General features: G+C 37.8%; 1 protein-coding gene across 11 annotated transcripts in view; it reads left to right on the top strand.

Annotated features, from left to right (window-relative positions):
* Nucleotides 1-16,552, top strand: part of FNBP1 (formin binding protein 1) — a 143,521-nt gene that overhangs the window by 80,024 nt on the left and 46,945 nt on the right. For all 11 annotated transcript variants that reach the window (XM_036854780.1, XM_036854777.1, XM_036854771.1 and 8 more), the window contains exons 5-6: nt 1,194-1,256; nt 1,692-1,796. In XM_036854780.1, the coding sequence (XP_036710675.1) occupies nt 1,194-1,256; nt 1,692-1,796 (168 nt within the window). The remainder of the gene's footprint in view (nt 1-1,193; nt 1,257-1,691; nt 1,797-16,552) is intronic.

The raw sequence follows: 16,552 nt of genomic DNA, 5'->3' as shown, positions 1-16,552 counted from the left end.
CGTATCTCACAGCCCACATCTGATCTGATTCGCCAGCAAATCCTAGTGGTTTTCCTGATCAAAGGACACCGAGAATCTGAGCCTCTGTCACCACCTGCACTGCTACCCCATGGTCCAAGTCTCCATCATTTCCAGGGTTGGAGAGAGACTCCCACCTGGAACCTTCCTTTACGGCATCTACAGATCCCCCGCTCATTCATACAAAAAGCCTACGAGACCCTGCACAGGCTGCCCCTTTCTTCTCTGACCCCATCTCCTCATATTCTTGAGGCTCACTTTGGTCTGGCCCTCTGGTGTGCTTGATGGTCAACACCAAGCACATACCTGCCTCAGGGCCTTTGCAGATGGCAGGGAGGTGAATTTTAAGTTTTAAGAAAATCTAAGTAATGGAAACATCTATCCACACAAAACTTATACAAATGTTTGCAGCTGCATTATTCATAATAGCCCCAAACTGGGAACAACCAAATGCCCATTAGCTGGTGAATGGACCAACAAGATGTGGTATAGTCATCCAAAGAAATATCACGCCGCAATAAAAAGGAATAAAGTACTGATACATGTCATCACGTGGATAAACCTTGAAAACATTAGGCTAAGTGAACATTATGAAATAATGAAGGCATGATGTCAGTCACAAAAGACATCATATTGTACGATTCCATTCATATGAAACTTCCAGAATAAGCAAATCTATACAGACAGGAAGTGGTGTGGTGGTTGCCTAGGGCTGGGGAGGATGGCGGGTGACAGCTAAGAGGTACGGCGTTTCTTTTTGGGGTAATAAAAATATTCTAAAATTGACTGGTGAGGGTTGCCTATTTTGTGACTATACTAAAACCCATTGAATTGAACAATGCCAATGGGTGAATCTTTTGGTATATGAATTACATCTCAAAGCAATTAAAAATAAAGATCAAAGTGATTGCCGTCTTAATAAAGCATTCCTGTCATTTTTACAAGTGGTGTATGTAAGTCTTAGCATTCAGTATTATTATAGCTAAAGTTTGAAAGTGAACTCTTGACTATTACTGTTTTCATTTCCCGTTTATTTTTTAACTCTTAAATTTCTCTGGCATGCACATGCTAGATATTCAATATTTAAATATCATTGAAGTGGATGAATTTTTCTTTTCTCAAGTGTTAATATGAGAAAGAGGGGGTACTAATTATGGGTGTGTTCCCCCCTCCAGCACTTTCACGACGGACGGAAGGCACAGCAGCACATAGAGACTTGCTGGAAGCAACTAGAATCAGTAAGTGAAAACCCAACCGCTCAAGAAATGTCTTTATAGATTTTCTCGTTTGAATTTAACTTAAGCTTGAATCAACCAGTAAGTACAAAACAAACAGAGACACTATTTATTGTCTTTAGAGATTTTTATAATTTGAATTTAACTGGTTTCTAGAAATCATTACTGAAAGTAAAATGTTAAGCCCAAAAGAGTTCAAGCAGAGTCTTTTTCTAAAAATCATATGGAAAGAACAAAGATTAGACAGTTTGGATGGAAATAAATGTGGATTTTAAAATAACTTCCTGAAATGATGACACGGAACAAATCAGTTTGGAGAAGAAAGCTTTCGGGGTGGTGGGGGGCGGGGCGGATGTCGATAAAATTACATCTTCTCATAAGAATCTCACGGTTTCATTAAAAATTACTTTCCCCGCCACCATCTTCTTCTGCTTTTAGAGTAAAAGACGTTTTGAGAGGGATTGCAAAGAGGCTGACCGAGCCCAGCAGTACTTTGAGAAAATGGATGCTGACATAAATGTTACAAAAGCAGATGTTGAAAAGGTAAGGTGAAAGTGAGGGTCTTTCTTTCATTTCCCTTTTTAATGTTCATCACGTATCCTCCCAGACTGCTGGTCCCCAAGTTCTCCTTTCTGCTGCAACCACAAAAGGCCACTTTACTTGGGATCATTTTCGTGTTGTGTCAACGGAAGGATGTTGGCGGTGGGGTGTCAGGGAGAGAATCTAAAATTTGGGGAATCTTCGGTGTTATGATTTGAGCAGTTTGTTGATTTATTTAGTCATCAGGACGATAACACGGAGACTTAGACCATGAACATACCTTAGGGGGTGGTTTCCGCAGGCTGTGGTTCTCTCTTAATGGCTTTTCAAAGAAAAAGTCAGCCTCTTAAAAGCTGGAGCAGACTGTCCAGTGCCATCTGGAAGAGCTCGGCCGCTTACGGTGCTTCTGTTAAAAAGATAAAGAGATTCACACGAGTGGCCTGTGTTCTAATGGATTCATTCAGGTTGCTAACAGGTTGTACTTGAAGGCTTGCATTGGAGAGTCCTCCCGAAAGCTTTTCCCGAAATGGACTTGGATTAGCAATTAGGAATATTATTATAAAGCTTGTACTGTGTCTTCCTGTGGTTCCCTCTGTGTTTTTTCCCTGGAAGTTAAAGTTTCTTTTTATAAAAGTCATCAATATTAGTGTAAACAAAACTAGGCTGTTAATAACAGTATTCATTCGTGACTGCCCAGGGCTATTTTGGCATTCACAGACTCATGCTTTACATGGGGGAAAACCCTGCATTTTTGTAGATTTCTTTCACTTTTGCCAGATTATTTGGAATTGAATTTGCTCAGAAAATAGTGTGAATTAGTTATTTATTGCCCAATTCTGCCAAATTCCTTGCTTAAAGCCTAGGTATATATTAGTATGCCTTCCTCTAAAATTATCTAATATATTAGAAAACACATTCTTAATGTCTATATTTGATCTTGAGTGGAGATATTTACTTTACCAAAAGATATATTAATTTGCTGGTAAAGTTACCATAAATTTGTTATAAGTTCTCATAAAATATTAATTCCCCAAAGTATTTAATATGTTATTCCATTAAAATAGATTGACCCAAAGTTTATCAAAAAAACATTTGGGGTTAGAGGAGGTAAAATCAGTATATGTGTCCCAGAAGCATGCCTGGCACAAAGGTATGCATTCTGTAGCAAATATTTTATTACCCTAAATGTAAAATTGGAGTGATTTTTATTTATTGAAAGACTTTTTAAAAGGCATTACTATTATGGCCTTTTCTTAGAAAAAAAGCTATCTATCCTTGCTCATTGTAGAAATACCTGAAAATACAACCAAATGAAGTGGGAGAAAAAAATTAAAACATCCAACTACGGTTAATAAAATACCTTTCAGAGCCTCCACCATTCCTTCCTGGTCTCTAAACAAAGCTTTTTTTTTTTTTTTTTTTTGGCCGTGCCGCGTGGCTTGCGAGATCTTAGTTCCCTGACCAGGGATCGAACCCGTGCCCCCTGAAGTGGATGCACGGAGTCCTAACCACTAGGACTGCCAGGGAACTCCCTCAGAGCCTTTTCTTTAAAAAAGATTATGTATACTACACATGTACAGTGTAAAGAATAGTAACAAAGGGAACAGCTGCTAATCCACAACCTGTCTTAAGAAATAAAAATCTTATTGTTGCCTTTCAAGTCTCCCTTCCTAACTTCATCCTTCTCTTCACCCTAGAGGTAAACTTTATCCTTAATTTGGTGTTAATCACCTCCTCGCTTCTTCATAGCTTTACCGTAGGTGTCTGTACCTCCAAAGAGTTTATTTCATAATTTTGCGCCCTTTTCACTTTTATAGAAACAAAATCATACTTTCATTTCTTTTCATGTGACTTGACTGTTTTTCATTTGATATTATGTTTTTTACTTAATTCATGTGGACTATAGAGCACATAACTTTTATATATTAATTTTAGAGCCAGATGCTTGCTAAACTCTCTTTTTATTTCTATTTTTGGGTTTTCCGTAGAGACAGTCATAACACCAGCAAATAATACAGTCTTATTTCTTCTTTTTCAATCTTTATGTCTTTTATTTATTTCTCTTATCTTGCTCTGCTGGTTATGACCTCTATTATGCTGGCAGTAGCAGTTATTGTGGACTTCCTTATCTCGTTCTAGATTATAAAGAGAGTGCTTCAAATGTTTCCCCATTAAGCATGATTATAATATACCCTTTATTGGGCTAAGGGACTTCCCTTCTTTTTCTATTTTGCCAAGAAGTTTTTTGTTTTTTGTTTTTTAAAAATTTTATTTATTTATTTATTTATTTATTTTTGGCTGTGTTGGGTCTTCGTTTCTGTGCGAGGGCTTTCTCTAGTTGCGGCAAGCGGGGGCCACTCTTCATCACGGTGTGCGGGCCTCTCACTATCGTGGCCTCTCTTGTTGCGGAGCACAGGCTCCAGACGCGCAGGCTCAGTAGTTGTGGCTCATGGGCCTAGTTGCTCCGCGGCATGTGGGATCCTCCCAGACCAGGGCTCGAACCCGTGTCCCCTGCATTGGCAGGCAGATTCTCAACCACTGCGCCACCAGGGAAACCCCAAGAAGTTTTTTTTTAAAGCTTGACTTAATATTGAACATCATCAAATACCTTTTCTGCTTCCTTTAATCCATTAACAGGTAGATTACATTATTAAATTTTCTTGTATTGAACCAAATTAGCGTTCCTGGGACTAATATAACTAGGTTATGATGTATTTTTTTTTAGACAGAGCTGAATTTATTTTGTTAACATTTTAAGATTTTGCATCTATAGTCACTGAAATTGACCTGTAATTTTTCTTTCTTGGCTGTTCTAGCTTTTGCTTTACTTCTTTTTAGTTTTGGAGTCTTGCCCTTTATTTTCTGGATAATATATGTAAGATGAAATTAACTGTTCCTTAAATATTTTGTAATACTTTATTGTGGGAGAGTTTCTAACTACTGATCCAATTCCTTTATTATCTTTTCTTTGGTTGATCCTGGTATGTTATATTTTTCTAGAAATATATCCATTTCATCCCAAGTTTTCAAGTTAAGTGGCCAAAAGTTGCCCATGATATTCTCTCACCTTAATTTTTTGCTGCATATATTGTGTGTCCCCCTTATTTATTCCTAATATTATTTATTTATACTTTTGGGGGAGGGCCTTTTTTTTTTTAAATCAATTCTTATTTATTTATTTATTTATTTATTTGGCTGCATTTGGTCTTAAATGTGGCATCCGGGATCATCATTGTGGCATGAGGGATCTTTCGATGCGGCACGGGCTTCTCTCCAGTTGTGGCATGTGGGCTCCAGAGTGCACAGTCTCAGTAGTTGCGGCGTGCAGGATTAGTTGCCCCACGGCATGTGGGATCTTAGTTCCCCAACCAGGGATCGAACCCATGTCCTCTGGATTGGAAGGTGATTCTCAACCACTGAACCACCAGCGAAGTCCCGGGAAGGGTCTGTTTTGTTTTGTTTTGTTTTAATAATGTATACATTTTAAAATTTTTATTTATTTATTTATTTTTGGCTGTGTTGGGTCTTTGCTGCTGCGTGCGGTCCTTCTCTAGCTGCGGTGAGTGAGGGATACTCCTCTTTGCGGTGTGCTGGCTTCTCATTGCGGTGGCTTCTCTTTGTTGCAGAGCACAGGCTCTAGGCGCACGGGCTTCAGTAGTTGCGGCACATGGGCTCAGCAGCTGTGGCTCATGGGCTCCAGAGCACAGGCTTAGTAGCTGTGGCGCATGGGCCTAGTTGCTCCATGGCATGTGGGATCTTCCCCAACCAGGGCTTGAACCCGTGTCCCCTGCACCAGCAGGCAGACTCCCAACCACTGCACCACCAGGGAAGTCCGAGGGTCTGTTTTTTTTTTTTAAAGGACGTTAATGGTCTTCATCTTTTATTTGTTTGTTTGTTTGTTTGTTTGTTTTTGGCCACACCGTGCAGCATGTGGGATCTTAGTTCCCCGACCAGGTATCGAACCATGCTCCCTTCAGTGGAAGCGCAGAGTCTTAACCATTGGACTGCCAGGGAAGTCCCGAGGGTCTGTTTTTTAAATCATTTTTTATTAGTATTTTACAAGAACCAGAAGTTATCTTTATGGAACTTCTTTTTACTTTCTATTTTATTTATTTTCTTTTTCTTCTTCTTCCTCCTCTTCCTCTTCTGTCAATATCTTTGGATTTATTTTATTGCCCTTTTAAAAATTTCTTTCTGCAGATGCTTTCCTCATTTCAACTTTTCTTCTTTTCTAATATAAGCATTTAAGGAACAAAGTTCCCATTTAAGTACTGTTTTATTTGCAACCCATGAATTTTGGTATGCAGTATTATTATTATTATTATTCATTTTCAGATATTTTTCATTTCTTTTACTATTTAGTCTCTCCACTAATTTATTTGGAAGCATATTTTTAAATTTCCAATTGTATGGTGTATTTAAACTTATCTTTTTGTTAATGATTTCTAACTTAATTGCATTGTGGTTATAGAAAGTCTGAGTTTGAGACTTTTACGTTTGTTGAGACTTGTCTTATAGCCTAGTACAGGGTCAGTTTTTATAAATGTTCTCTAAGTAATTGAAAAGAATGTGTATTTTCCACTTCTTGGTTGCAGAGTTCTACATTTTTTCATTAGAGCAAACTTGCTGATTACCCACATCTTCCCATCATTAAGGATTTTTTGTCTGCTTGTTGTAATGTATTTTGATAGAGATATGTCACTTCTTTGTGCCTCACTTTCCTTGTCTGTAAAATGGGAACACAGAAGGAAACGACTGATGCCAGTGTTGGTTGAGATAATATGTACAAGATACTCAAAGCCATTTATGGCAGTGGCCAGTGATCATTACATTAACTATTGGGATGATAATGATGAAAGATTTGTTATTTTCTGTCCATTTTGCTCTTCCATTGTAAAACTGTTTTATTAAAAAATAAAGTTTAGAATTGTAATGTCTTCAATGTGATTTAATTTTTCACTGATATGTGGTGATCTTCTTTCCACAGTCATGCTTTATGCCTTGAAGTCTATTTTACCCAACATAAACCAGCCTTTTCTTTGGGTCAGCATTTGCCTGGCAAGTCTTTCCCATAGTTTTAGTCTATATGTTTCTTTGTTCCCATATTTAGATGTGTCTTTTGTAAATGGCATATAGCTGGATTTCTTTTTAATCCAGTCTGATGGTCTTTACCTTTCACCTGGAGAGTTTGGATGGATGTATACCATCTCATTTTATTTCTATTTGTTTCACTTTTTCTATGTTTCCTTCCCCCTTTCCCTGATACTCTCTGTTTCTTGCCTTCTTGGATTTTTGAAAATTGTGTTTTGTTTTCCTCATTCCATTTTCTCCTCTACTGCTTTGAAGATTATGTATTCTATTTCTGTGCTTTATTTGGTAAACCTAGACTTTTTTTTTTTTTTTTTTTGGCTGCATTGGGTCTTTGTTGCTGTGTGTGGGCTTTCTCTAGTTGTGGCAAGCGGGGGCTACTCTTCATTGCGGTGCACGGGCTTCTCATTGTGGTGGCTTCTCTTGTTGCGGAGCACAGGCTCTAGGCACGCAGGCTTCAGTAGCTGTGGCACGTGGGCTCAGTAGTTGTGTCTCATGGGCTCTAGAGCGCAGGCTCAGTAGTTGTGGCACACGGGCTTAGTTGCTCCGCAGCACGTGGGATCTTCCTGGAGCAGGGCTCGAACCCATGTCTCCTGCATTGGCAGGCGAATTCTTAACCACTGCGCCACCAGGGAAGTCCTAGACGTTTTAACATATATGTTCAGCCTAACTATAAAGAAAATTAAGGTCTTTACTAGTGTCCACCCAACCAACTTTAACTAAAACCAGCTCCCTCTTAACATTGCAATGTATTTGTGAATATTTTTGGTTCAACTGCATTAATTTTTTTTTTTATAGTTCTGTAAGTATACTTTCTATTTTCTTTATTCACCATTTCTTTTTGTACCTGGGGTCTTATTCCTTCTTCCCAAAAGACACCTTTAGAAGTTCCCTTAGCAGAGATTTATTCCAGTAAAATCTCAGTTTTTGTTTGATTGGAACTGTCCTTTTTTCACTTTCATTCTTGAAACATGATTTCTCCATGTGTACAGCCCTAGGGTGATTGTATTGCACCTGGAGGGTCTTATGCTACCATCTTTTGACTCCCATTTGTAGTTGACAAGTCACAGTGTGTGAGAAGCCAGTATAATTGTTAATCCTTTGAAGATAATCTGTCTCTTCTTTTTAGTAACTATTAAAATCTATTTTCTTGTCTTTTTGTCTTTAAAATAGGGGTGACTTTCTTTACCTTCCTTTTGATTCATCGGGCTTATTACCTCCAGATTGGAATTTTCTGATGCTTGCCTATTCCTCATTCTATTGTTTCCATTGGAACTCTGATTATAAGGCATTAGTTAAAATATCTACTCTATGTCCTCCATGCCTATTAAGCTATATTTGTATTTTCCATCTCTTTGTCTCTCTCTTTCTCTGCTGTGTTCCATGTAATTCCTTTAGATATAACTTTCATTTCAGTAATTCTCTCTTAAGCTGTGTCTAATCTGTGGTTTAACATGTCCATTGAGTTTCTAATTTCAGTTGTTACATTTTCATTTCTAGAAGTTCTTTATAGTTCTCTTTAAAATCTATCTAGTCATTTGTTATTTTCTTGTTGCTTTCTCACACCCTTGTACCATATTTTACTTCTTTAAACATACTAAACACACTGACTTCATATTCTCTATTTGATTAATTTCAGTATCTACAATTTATATGGGCCTGTTTCTTCAGTTTGTTGTGTCTGCTGACTTGTTTATGGTGACTTGTTTCCTCCTATATTTTTGTCCTTTCTTCTATAATGCCATAAATGCGTTGCTGAAAAACTTTATGTTCTGCAAAAAAAGCTGCTAAAAATAATGAACAGGACTTAGGGGAAAATAGGCTTAGAAATAGATCACTCAATACTTACAGAACTTTGTAACCAGAGAACCAACAAAACAACAATCCTAGTAAAACAACTAGTATTTGAATTGAGTATCACAGTCCTTGTCCTTTAAGATGTAGGTCCTTCTGAGTATTAGGGCCTTAAGACATGTAGGTCCTTGGAAGCATTCACTTTCAGCAAAATGAAAAATCTGATCCTGGCTAAATACTTCCTGCACTTATCTGTCGTTCTGCCACAGGTGGAAATATCTTTCCAGATTTTGCATTCGTAGCTTTACCAGGTAGTTCAACAGAATGAGTATTGTAGCAGTTCTTGAAGACACTGAAGCAGCCACTAGTTGCAATTCTGTAGATTTTTAGCCTTTTTCTTTCTTTCTTTTTTTAAATTGAAGTATAATTGACGTACAATATTATATTAGTTTCAGGCGTACTTAGCCTTTTTCTTAAAATCTGCATGACGTTGCTAAGGCTTACCTGTGATTGCTTCGAAACATTAATTTACTGTGAAAAATTGCATATAGACTGGCAAGCCTTCTGTGTTATACCAACATCATTGCCTTATATTTCAGTCACATAAGAAAGTATGTCACAGCAGAAAAACATGTGAGATTCAAAACAGAGTGTGTGTGATTATAAATGTGCGTTTCTTGGAATTTCATCTCTGGCCTACATTTAAAGTGGGTTCTCCAGGGAGTTGGCATTACCTGGGGTCACTACCAGGCCAGGACTGCATCAATCTGAATTTCCAGCTTGGGGTTGGGGATCCACACATGCTGTGTGAGTTCTAGTCCTTTGTGATTGAAAAATTTCCGGGATGACTTTTTAATTTTCCTCCCTCAGGTCAGATCCAAGGTAGTTAACTTAACGAACGTGTAATTGCTGGGTCCAGTTGCAGCTTTAGGACTTTTGGAAGGTACTACCAAACTGAATTGCTCTCCTCAACTATTTTAATATTTCCAAGGATGTATTATTATTTCTTATACGTAGAGAGTCATTTTGTTATTTTTATGGAAGTACTATTTACCTCCTCCCTAAGGATGTGATAAATTACTGGATTTTAGCATCACAAATGTTAAAGCTCATAGAGCAATGTCTAAACATTGGAATTCTTAAGTTATTCTTAAGTTATTTTGCTTATGGGTATCACTTGAAGCACTATAATTTCCCCAAAACCAACTGTGATTTGATTGTTATATCAGTTTTTGCATTATCAGCAGTGAAGCCTCTTGTCAGTATCAAGCTGAAAGGATGCAGTGTTTCAGTTCTTATGGATACTTAATGTAATTTCCCATTTTGACTTCTAATAGCCTTCAGATCTAATATAAATGTCTTTTCCTCCAGTTTCTGCCCATGATTAAATTATCCAATTGTATTCAAGATCACTCCCCCTCCTTTTTCCAGCAGTCAGCCCCACGACACTTGGAATGCCATGCCTGTGTTTACAAAGACATTGTAGCTGCTCCCACCATGAGTAGGATGGACTTTCCTAAACTACGCTTGTGTTTGATGACACAGCTCATGGGAACTATATGTGCATGCATCTTCTAAGCTGCGTAGGATCTGGGTAGGAGCCTGATTTTCTTCTTCTCCTTTTGGGAAGTTAAATGTTCCGCAGAGGGATTGGCTCTGTGTTCAAATTGCCTAAATCTGCTCGAGTCCACGTTTTTGCTTTGTGTTCAGCATCAGTGTGTGGCCAGATGTTTAGTCATTTGCTTACAAGAGGGTATTTGTTAGCCTTGAGGCACCCAGTTTAACTAAATGTAAATTTATACATAGAAAGTAGACATAAGAAAAAAAAACTGACAGTTTTACCTCTGGGCCAGTGAACATATTTGGATGTTGTGAGGATGCCATGTGCCTTAGAAGAACGATGGGGAAAGAAAATAAGTTCAATGGAATGGTTTTTATGCCACTGTCAGAAAGCTTTGGATTTGAAGACTTGGAATGAGTTGTAGTGATTTGAAATCAGGGAAGCTGGCTATGTCAAAGAACCAATAGAGGTTGGAATAGGTCATCTCATGGCTCGTGACCCATACGCTCAAGTTGAAGGTAAAACCAGACTTTTTTCCTCCTTTTTAAGGAGATGGAAAAGATAGTCCTTACTATCTGTCTTGTAATATTGAGCAGTCAAAGGACTGCAAGGGAACATGGAAAAATCAAACCATATTATGTCTTACTCAAATATAGGAGTCTCTTGTAAAAAAATTAAAGCACTGAGGATAAGGTGGAAGTATTCTCTGCTGTCCAGCCGTCCACCTTCCAGACCCTACTCAGAGGTGGTCAGTCTCGCCATTGGTATGTGTCCTTATAGACCTTTTAAAATAGGTTTTTATTGAGGTGTAATTTACATACCATAACGTGGCCACATGTTACGTGGACAGCTCAATGAGTTTTTACATATATATGAAATCGTGTGCCACCACCCCAGATAAGGAACATTTCTAGGACCCCAGCAGGCTCCCTGGAACCCTCCCCCCACCCCAAAGTTATTGTAATAATAATAATAACTGTTATTCTTACCTCTGACATATATTCGTTTAGCCTATTTCTGTACTTCATACAAATTATATAATACATATTCTTCTGTTTGACTTCTCTAACTCAATATGATGTCTGTGAGATTCATATTTTTGTCATGCGGGGGTGGTCCGTGTTGCCGTGTGGTGCCCACTGTGTGGATGTACCACAATTTATCCATTCTCAGGTTGGTAGATGTTTGGACTGTTTCCATATTGAGACTAAATTAAGAATAAAGCTCCTAAGGAAAAAAAAAAGAATAAAAGCTCCTGTGAACATTTTTATACATGTCAGTTGGTGGCCATGGTCTCTCCGCCTTGGGTGTGTACCTGAGGTGCGGTGGAACCCTGGGTCACAGGTGCGTATTTGGCGTGATGCGCTGTCAGAGCTTTGACAAAGTGGCTGTACCAACCGACACACCTTCCGCAGCTGCTCCTCACCCTCATGGAGGGTCGGTATTCTCAGTCCTTTTATTTTAGCCTTTTTGATGAGCATGGAGTGGACTCTGGTAGTGGTTTTAATTTGCATTTGTATTTCCTTGATGACAAATGATGTTGAGCATCTTTTCGTATGCCATTATCCACCATTTGAGTAACCTCTTTTTTGAAGTGCCCAAATCTTTAGCTCATTTTATTAAAGAAAAAAAATTTTATTTAGGGGCTTCCGTGCTGGCGCAGTCATTGAGAATCCGCCTGCCAATGCAGGGGACACGGGTTTGAGCCCTGGTCCGGGAAGACCCCACATGCCGCGGAGCAACTAAGCCCGTGTGCCACAACTACTGAGCCTGTGCTCTAGAGCCCGTGTGCCACAACTACTGAAGACCGCGCGCCTAGAGCCCATGCTCCACAAAAAGAGAAGCCACCACAATGAGAAGCCCATGCACCACAACGAATTGCAGCTCCCACTTGTGGCAATTAGAAGAAAGCCCGTGCACAGCAACGCAGCCAAAAATAAATAAAAATAAAATAATAAAACATTTTTAAAAAAAGGAAAGAAAAAATAAAGTGCAGTGATTTAACTGCATTCAAGGTCAACATTAAAATATATATATATTTATTTATTTATTTATTTGGCTGTGCCAGGTCTTAGTTGCAGCATGTGTGATTTTTAGTTGCGGCATGGGGTGTCTTTAGTTGTGGCATGCGGGATCTAGTTCCCTTACCAGGTATCGAACCCGGGCCCCCTGCATTGGGAACGTGGAGTCTTAACTGCTGGACTGCTAGAAAAGTCCCTTTAGCTCATTTTAAAAATAGATTTTCTTCTTTCTGGCATACAGGTGCTCTTTATACACTTCGTATATGAGTGTGTATGTATATATGTGTGTGTGTGTGTGAGTGTGTACATATATACATATGTATGTATGTATATGCTAATACAGTTATCTTTACTTACCCCCAATAAAGCCTTTTCTATGCCTTTAATCGATATGTGGGTCATCTTTTATTTTAAAATTTTCATCATTGCTATTAAAATATTGTTGTGTGATGGAAAAAGCCTAGACAACCAGAATATTATCATTTCCAAGTTACACATCTTTAAGGATCAGGCTTAGAAATACAGAGAGCCCAGCTCTCCGTGGCCCCATCTCTCAGAAGCCCAGTGCCATCAGATTGGACATGGTGCCAAAGGACCATTTAAACTCTTGATGTATTCTCGATTTGGGGGGCCGGGGGTAGAGTATAGTGTGTAAAGAGGTGGGCAAGAGACTACTTTTTAACGGAGTCAGTATTTCAAGCTTTATAGAGTTTGGAGGTTACTTGTGAAGAATCAGAATGCTAAGTAGCCATTAATTTATTTTATTAAAATGTTTCTAGTAATTTTTTTCTTGCAGTTTGCTTCCGCTTGGTATAGCTTTTCATCCAACTAAATTCCGAAGTTGTCTATTTCTTTTTTTTTTTTTTAACATCTTTATTGGAGTATACTTGCTTTACAATGGTGTGTTAGTTTCTGCTTTATAACAAAGTGAATCAGTTATACATATACATATGTTCCCTGTCTATTTCTATTTAAACATGGGCCCCCAAATGTGTTACCGTATATATATATTTTTTAATTTAAGGGAATTCTAATGGAATCATGATTTCATGACCTTATCGTCATTTTCAAAAAGCATCTAACTTGTTGACAGCATTCCTGAGTTGTGAAGTGTTCCCATCCATTCATTCCCTCACCCATTATTTGTTGCCTATGTGCTGGTGAGGTGTGGTGGTGGCATAGATACCGTCATGGAATCACACAATCCTTGACTTGAAGGAATTTGACTTTCGTTTTCTTCCTAATACTTAGTGACTGTATGGTGAATTTTCCCATGTGCTCCCTACATACTTCTTGAATGCCATTTTGGTGACAAACACTTTAAAGTCGGGTTTTATCTGTCGCTGTGCTTTGGAATAATAACATGCTAGACAAATGTGGATGAGAGGCAGTGCCTAATCTCTGCTTTCTGATAATGCTGCAGCTGGCTAGTGCGGTGCTGGGATGAAAAAGGAAAAGGTTATCAAAATGAATGGAATGTGAACTAATATTTCCGAACAGAGAGAACAGTATTTTCTAAATGCATGCATTAAACTGAGTTCATCCATGTCAGGCAATGAATAATTCCCTTTCTCTAATTCGCCCTTGCCTTGTGACTGTTGGCTCTTACATAATTTCTAAATGCAAAATAGGATATTGTTTAACAGAAACTGCAGTTCGTGGTTACAAGTAGCTGCAGAAATTGTTAGTGAGCTCAAGTTATGGTTTTTAAACTCTGGCATCAATTTCTCCTTTTCTTACAGGTCTAGTTTCATTTAAATTGTGTGATTCTTTGACTGCTAACGTCTTCATTTTCTGGGCAGTTGTTTGCCGTCAAACAGTTAACTTGGCTTCTTAATTCAAATTCATTGCAGTTCTGAGTGTTGACTAACCAGAAGAATTCTCTATACAATGTGAGAAGTTGCCCTGTTTGGCCTAATCATGAGTTTTACTGTATAACCCGATTTAAGGAAATGTTTTAAAAGTTAAATTAAATTAAAATGCTGACCATGAGCCCTTAGAACAGTGTATCCATTTCTTAGGGAGTTTGCATTCCATTTTTGTGTGATATTATGGCTTCCAAACATAGTTGGCTTTGAACATTATTAGCTTTTAAATTCTACATAGATGCCCCTATCATGAAGTAGAACAGGACATTCTGAGTCATTTATGAATTAAGGTAGAATTCTAAGAAGTATGTGATAAAACTTCACATTTCTAATGACAATAAACTATGCATGCACTCTTTTTATGTCATATATTACATAATAGAATCTTTTAAAGAGAAAAATACAATTTTAGTAAAGAATCTATGTCAGTGGTAAGCAAGAATGAAGGAATTTACTTTGAATGATTATCAGTTTGATAATTATCTTGATAAAACAAATGAAATTTACTAGTTTAAGAGGTTGTCCTCAGTTGGAATCAGGGATGTCTGCTCTGTGAAGCACAGGCAGGACAAAGTTGGTTCTGTTCTAACTGAAGCCAGCTGAGTAGCAGAGTGTTAAATTTTTTTACCATTTGGGGAAACATTCTCTAGCAAGATGACTACTTTAGTTATTGTACGTATAAGGAATTGTACTATTAAATTTTTTCTCTGCCCTTGCTGCAACCATGAGGTTGACATCTTTATTAAACATGTTAATATCTTTGGGGCTTTCCCCAAATTTGCTTCATATCAAATGTCTGACTGGTTATCTGAAGGAATTGTTCACTGTAACAATTTAGAAAACAATTTTTTTTTTCCAAAAGAGGAAGTGGTTTGTATGAATGCAGGAAATAAATTTCGCAACGGCAGCTTGATCTTTTAGTTTAAAATTGTTTTCGTTTGCAACAAGAGAAAAATGTATAGAATTAAAAATGGATATCGTTGCTGTGACTATTCTTTAAAAGTGGTTCAGTGTTCAAATCAAAGATTCTAGAAAAGTCATCTTTTTTATCCTCTTGTTTATATTTGTCCTGTAAGTAGTCATATCTGTAGAGTTTATGTTTTGTTTATTTTGCTTCTCAGTGTGCCTGTATTAAATGAACATCCTGGATGGTTTCGGTTGTTTTGATGCTTAATGTTTGTCCTGAGTTAATACGGATATGTTTTCTTCTTTTTTGATGCTTCACATGGGAAATGGAATTTAATGGAAATTTTCCCCAATTATCAAATGTGGAATAAATGAATTTATATTTGGAAACAGGACACAACTTTGAATATTAGTAGGATGCGTTGTTTTTTTTTTTAAGGCTGTGACACTCAATATTTAAAAAATGAATTTGTGATAGGAATGTTGAAACATAAAATTATTTACTGTGGTTAAATGTTTCACATACAGGTATTCTTAACGTTGCATTCAGCTCCCAGTTTTAGTTCATTTGCTAGCAATTACTACAGCCTCTATGTTGTTGACCTTAATTTTCGCTTCTTTGCTTTGGAAATAAGTGGTTTTTACACAGCAAATGGAGTTTGGGTAAACAAACATTTAAAAAGAAACAGGAAAGTCAAAATGTCAAAATCTCAGAGCATCAGAAATGTTGGAGGGTGGGGTGCTCCCCAAAGTGAATGTATATAAAGACCAAATACTTTTTTTTTTTTTTTAATTTATTTATTTTTGGCTGTGTTGGGTCTTCGTTTCTGTGCGAGGGCTTTCTCTAGTTGCGGTGAGCAGGGGCCACTCTTCATCGCTGTGCGCGGGCCTCTCACTGTCGTGGCCTCTCTTGTTGTGGAGCACAGGCTTCAGACGCACAGGCTCAGTAGCTGTGGCTCACGGGCCTAGTTGCTCCGCGGCATGTGGGATCTTCCCAGACCAGGGCTCGAACCCGTGTCCCCTGCATTAGCAGGTGGATTCTCAAACACTGCGCCACCAGGGAAGCCCAGACCAAATACTTTTAAAAGCCTCTTCAGTGAACTATTTCCAGTATGCATTATGTTACTTACATGAAAATGCTAACACGAGAATCTATCTTAGCTTTGCTTTAGTACTCCTAACAACAAAGCCTTTAAGTGAATGTTCAAAATAGCAATAGAATGAAGTAAGTTAGGTCATTCCCATACCCTAGATCTGAAAATAAAAGTGAATTGAATAAAACATGAATACAAATATTCATATTATATGAATATATGAACATGAATATAAAATAAAATAAATAAATGATATTTACTTATTTGAGTGTGTGTGTTTGTGTGTGTGTGTGGCTTCAATACTTGGCATTTCCTTTGTGCCCCTCATCGTTCTAAAGGCTTTTGTACAGCAACTCATTTAATAAAATATTTTAATTTTTACTGATAGTAAATGGTCTATCTTGGCCAGGAGCTGGTTCTTAATATT

This window comes from Balaenoptera musculus, chromosome 6 (assembly GCF_009873245.2).
Source record: "Balaenoptera musculus isolate JJ_BM4_2016_0621 chromosome 6, mBalMus1.pri.v3, whole genome shotgun sequence".
Taxonomy (NCBI): domain Eukaryota; kingdom Metazoa; phylum Chordata; class Mammalia; order Artiodactyla; family Balaenopteridae; genus Balaenoptera; species Balaenoptera musculus.
Note: the sequence above shows the minus strand (reverse complement) of the source record. Positions and strands in the feature narration are given on the sequence as shown.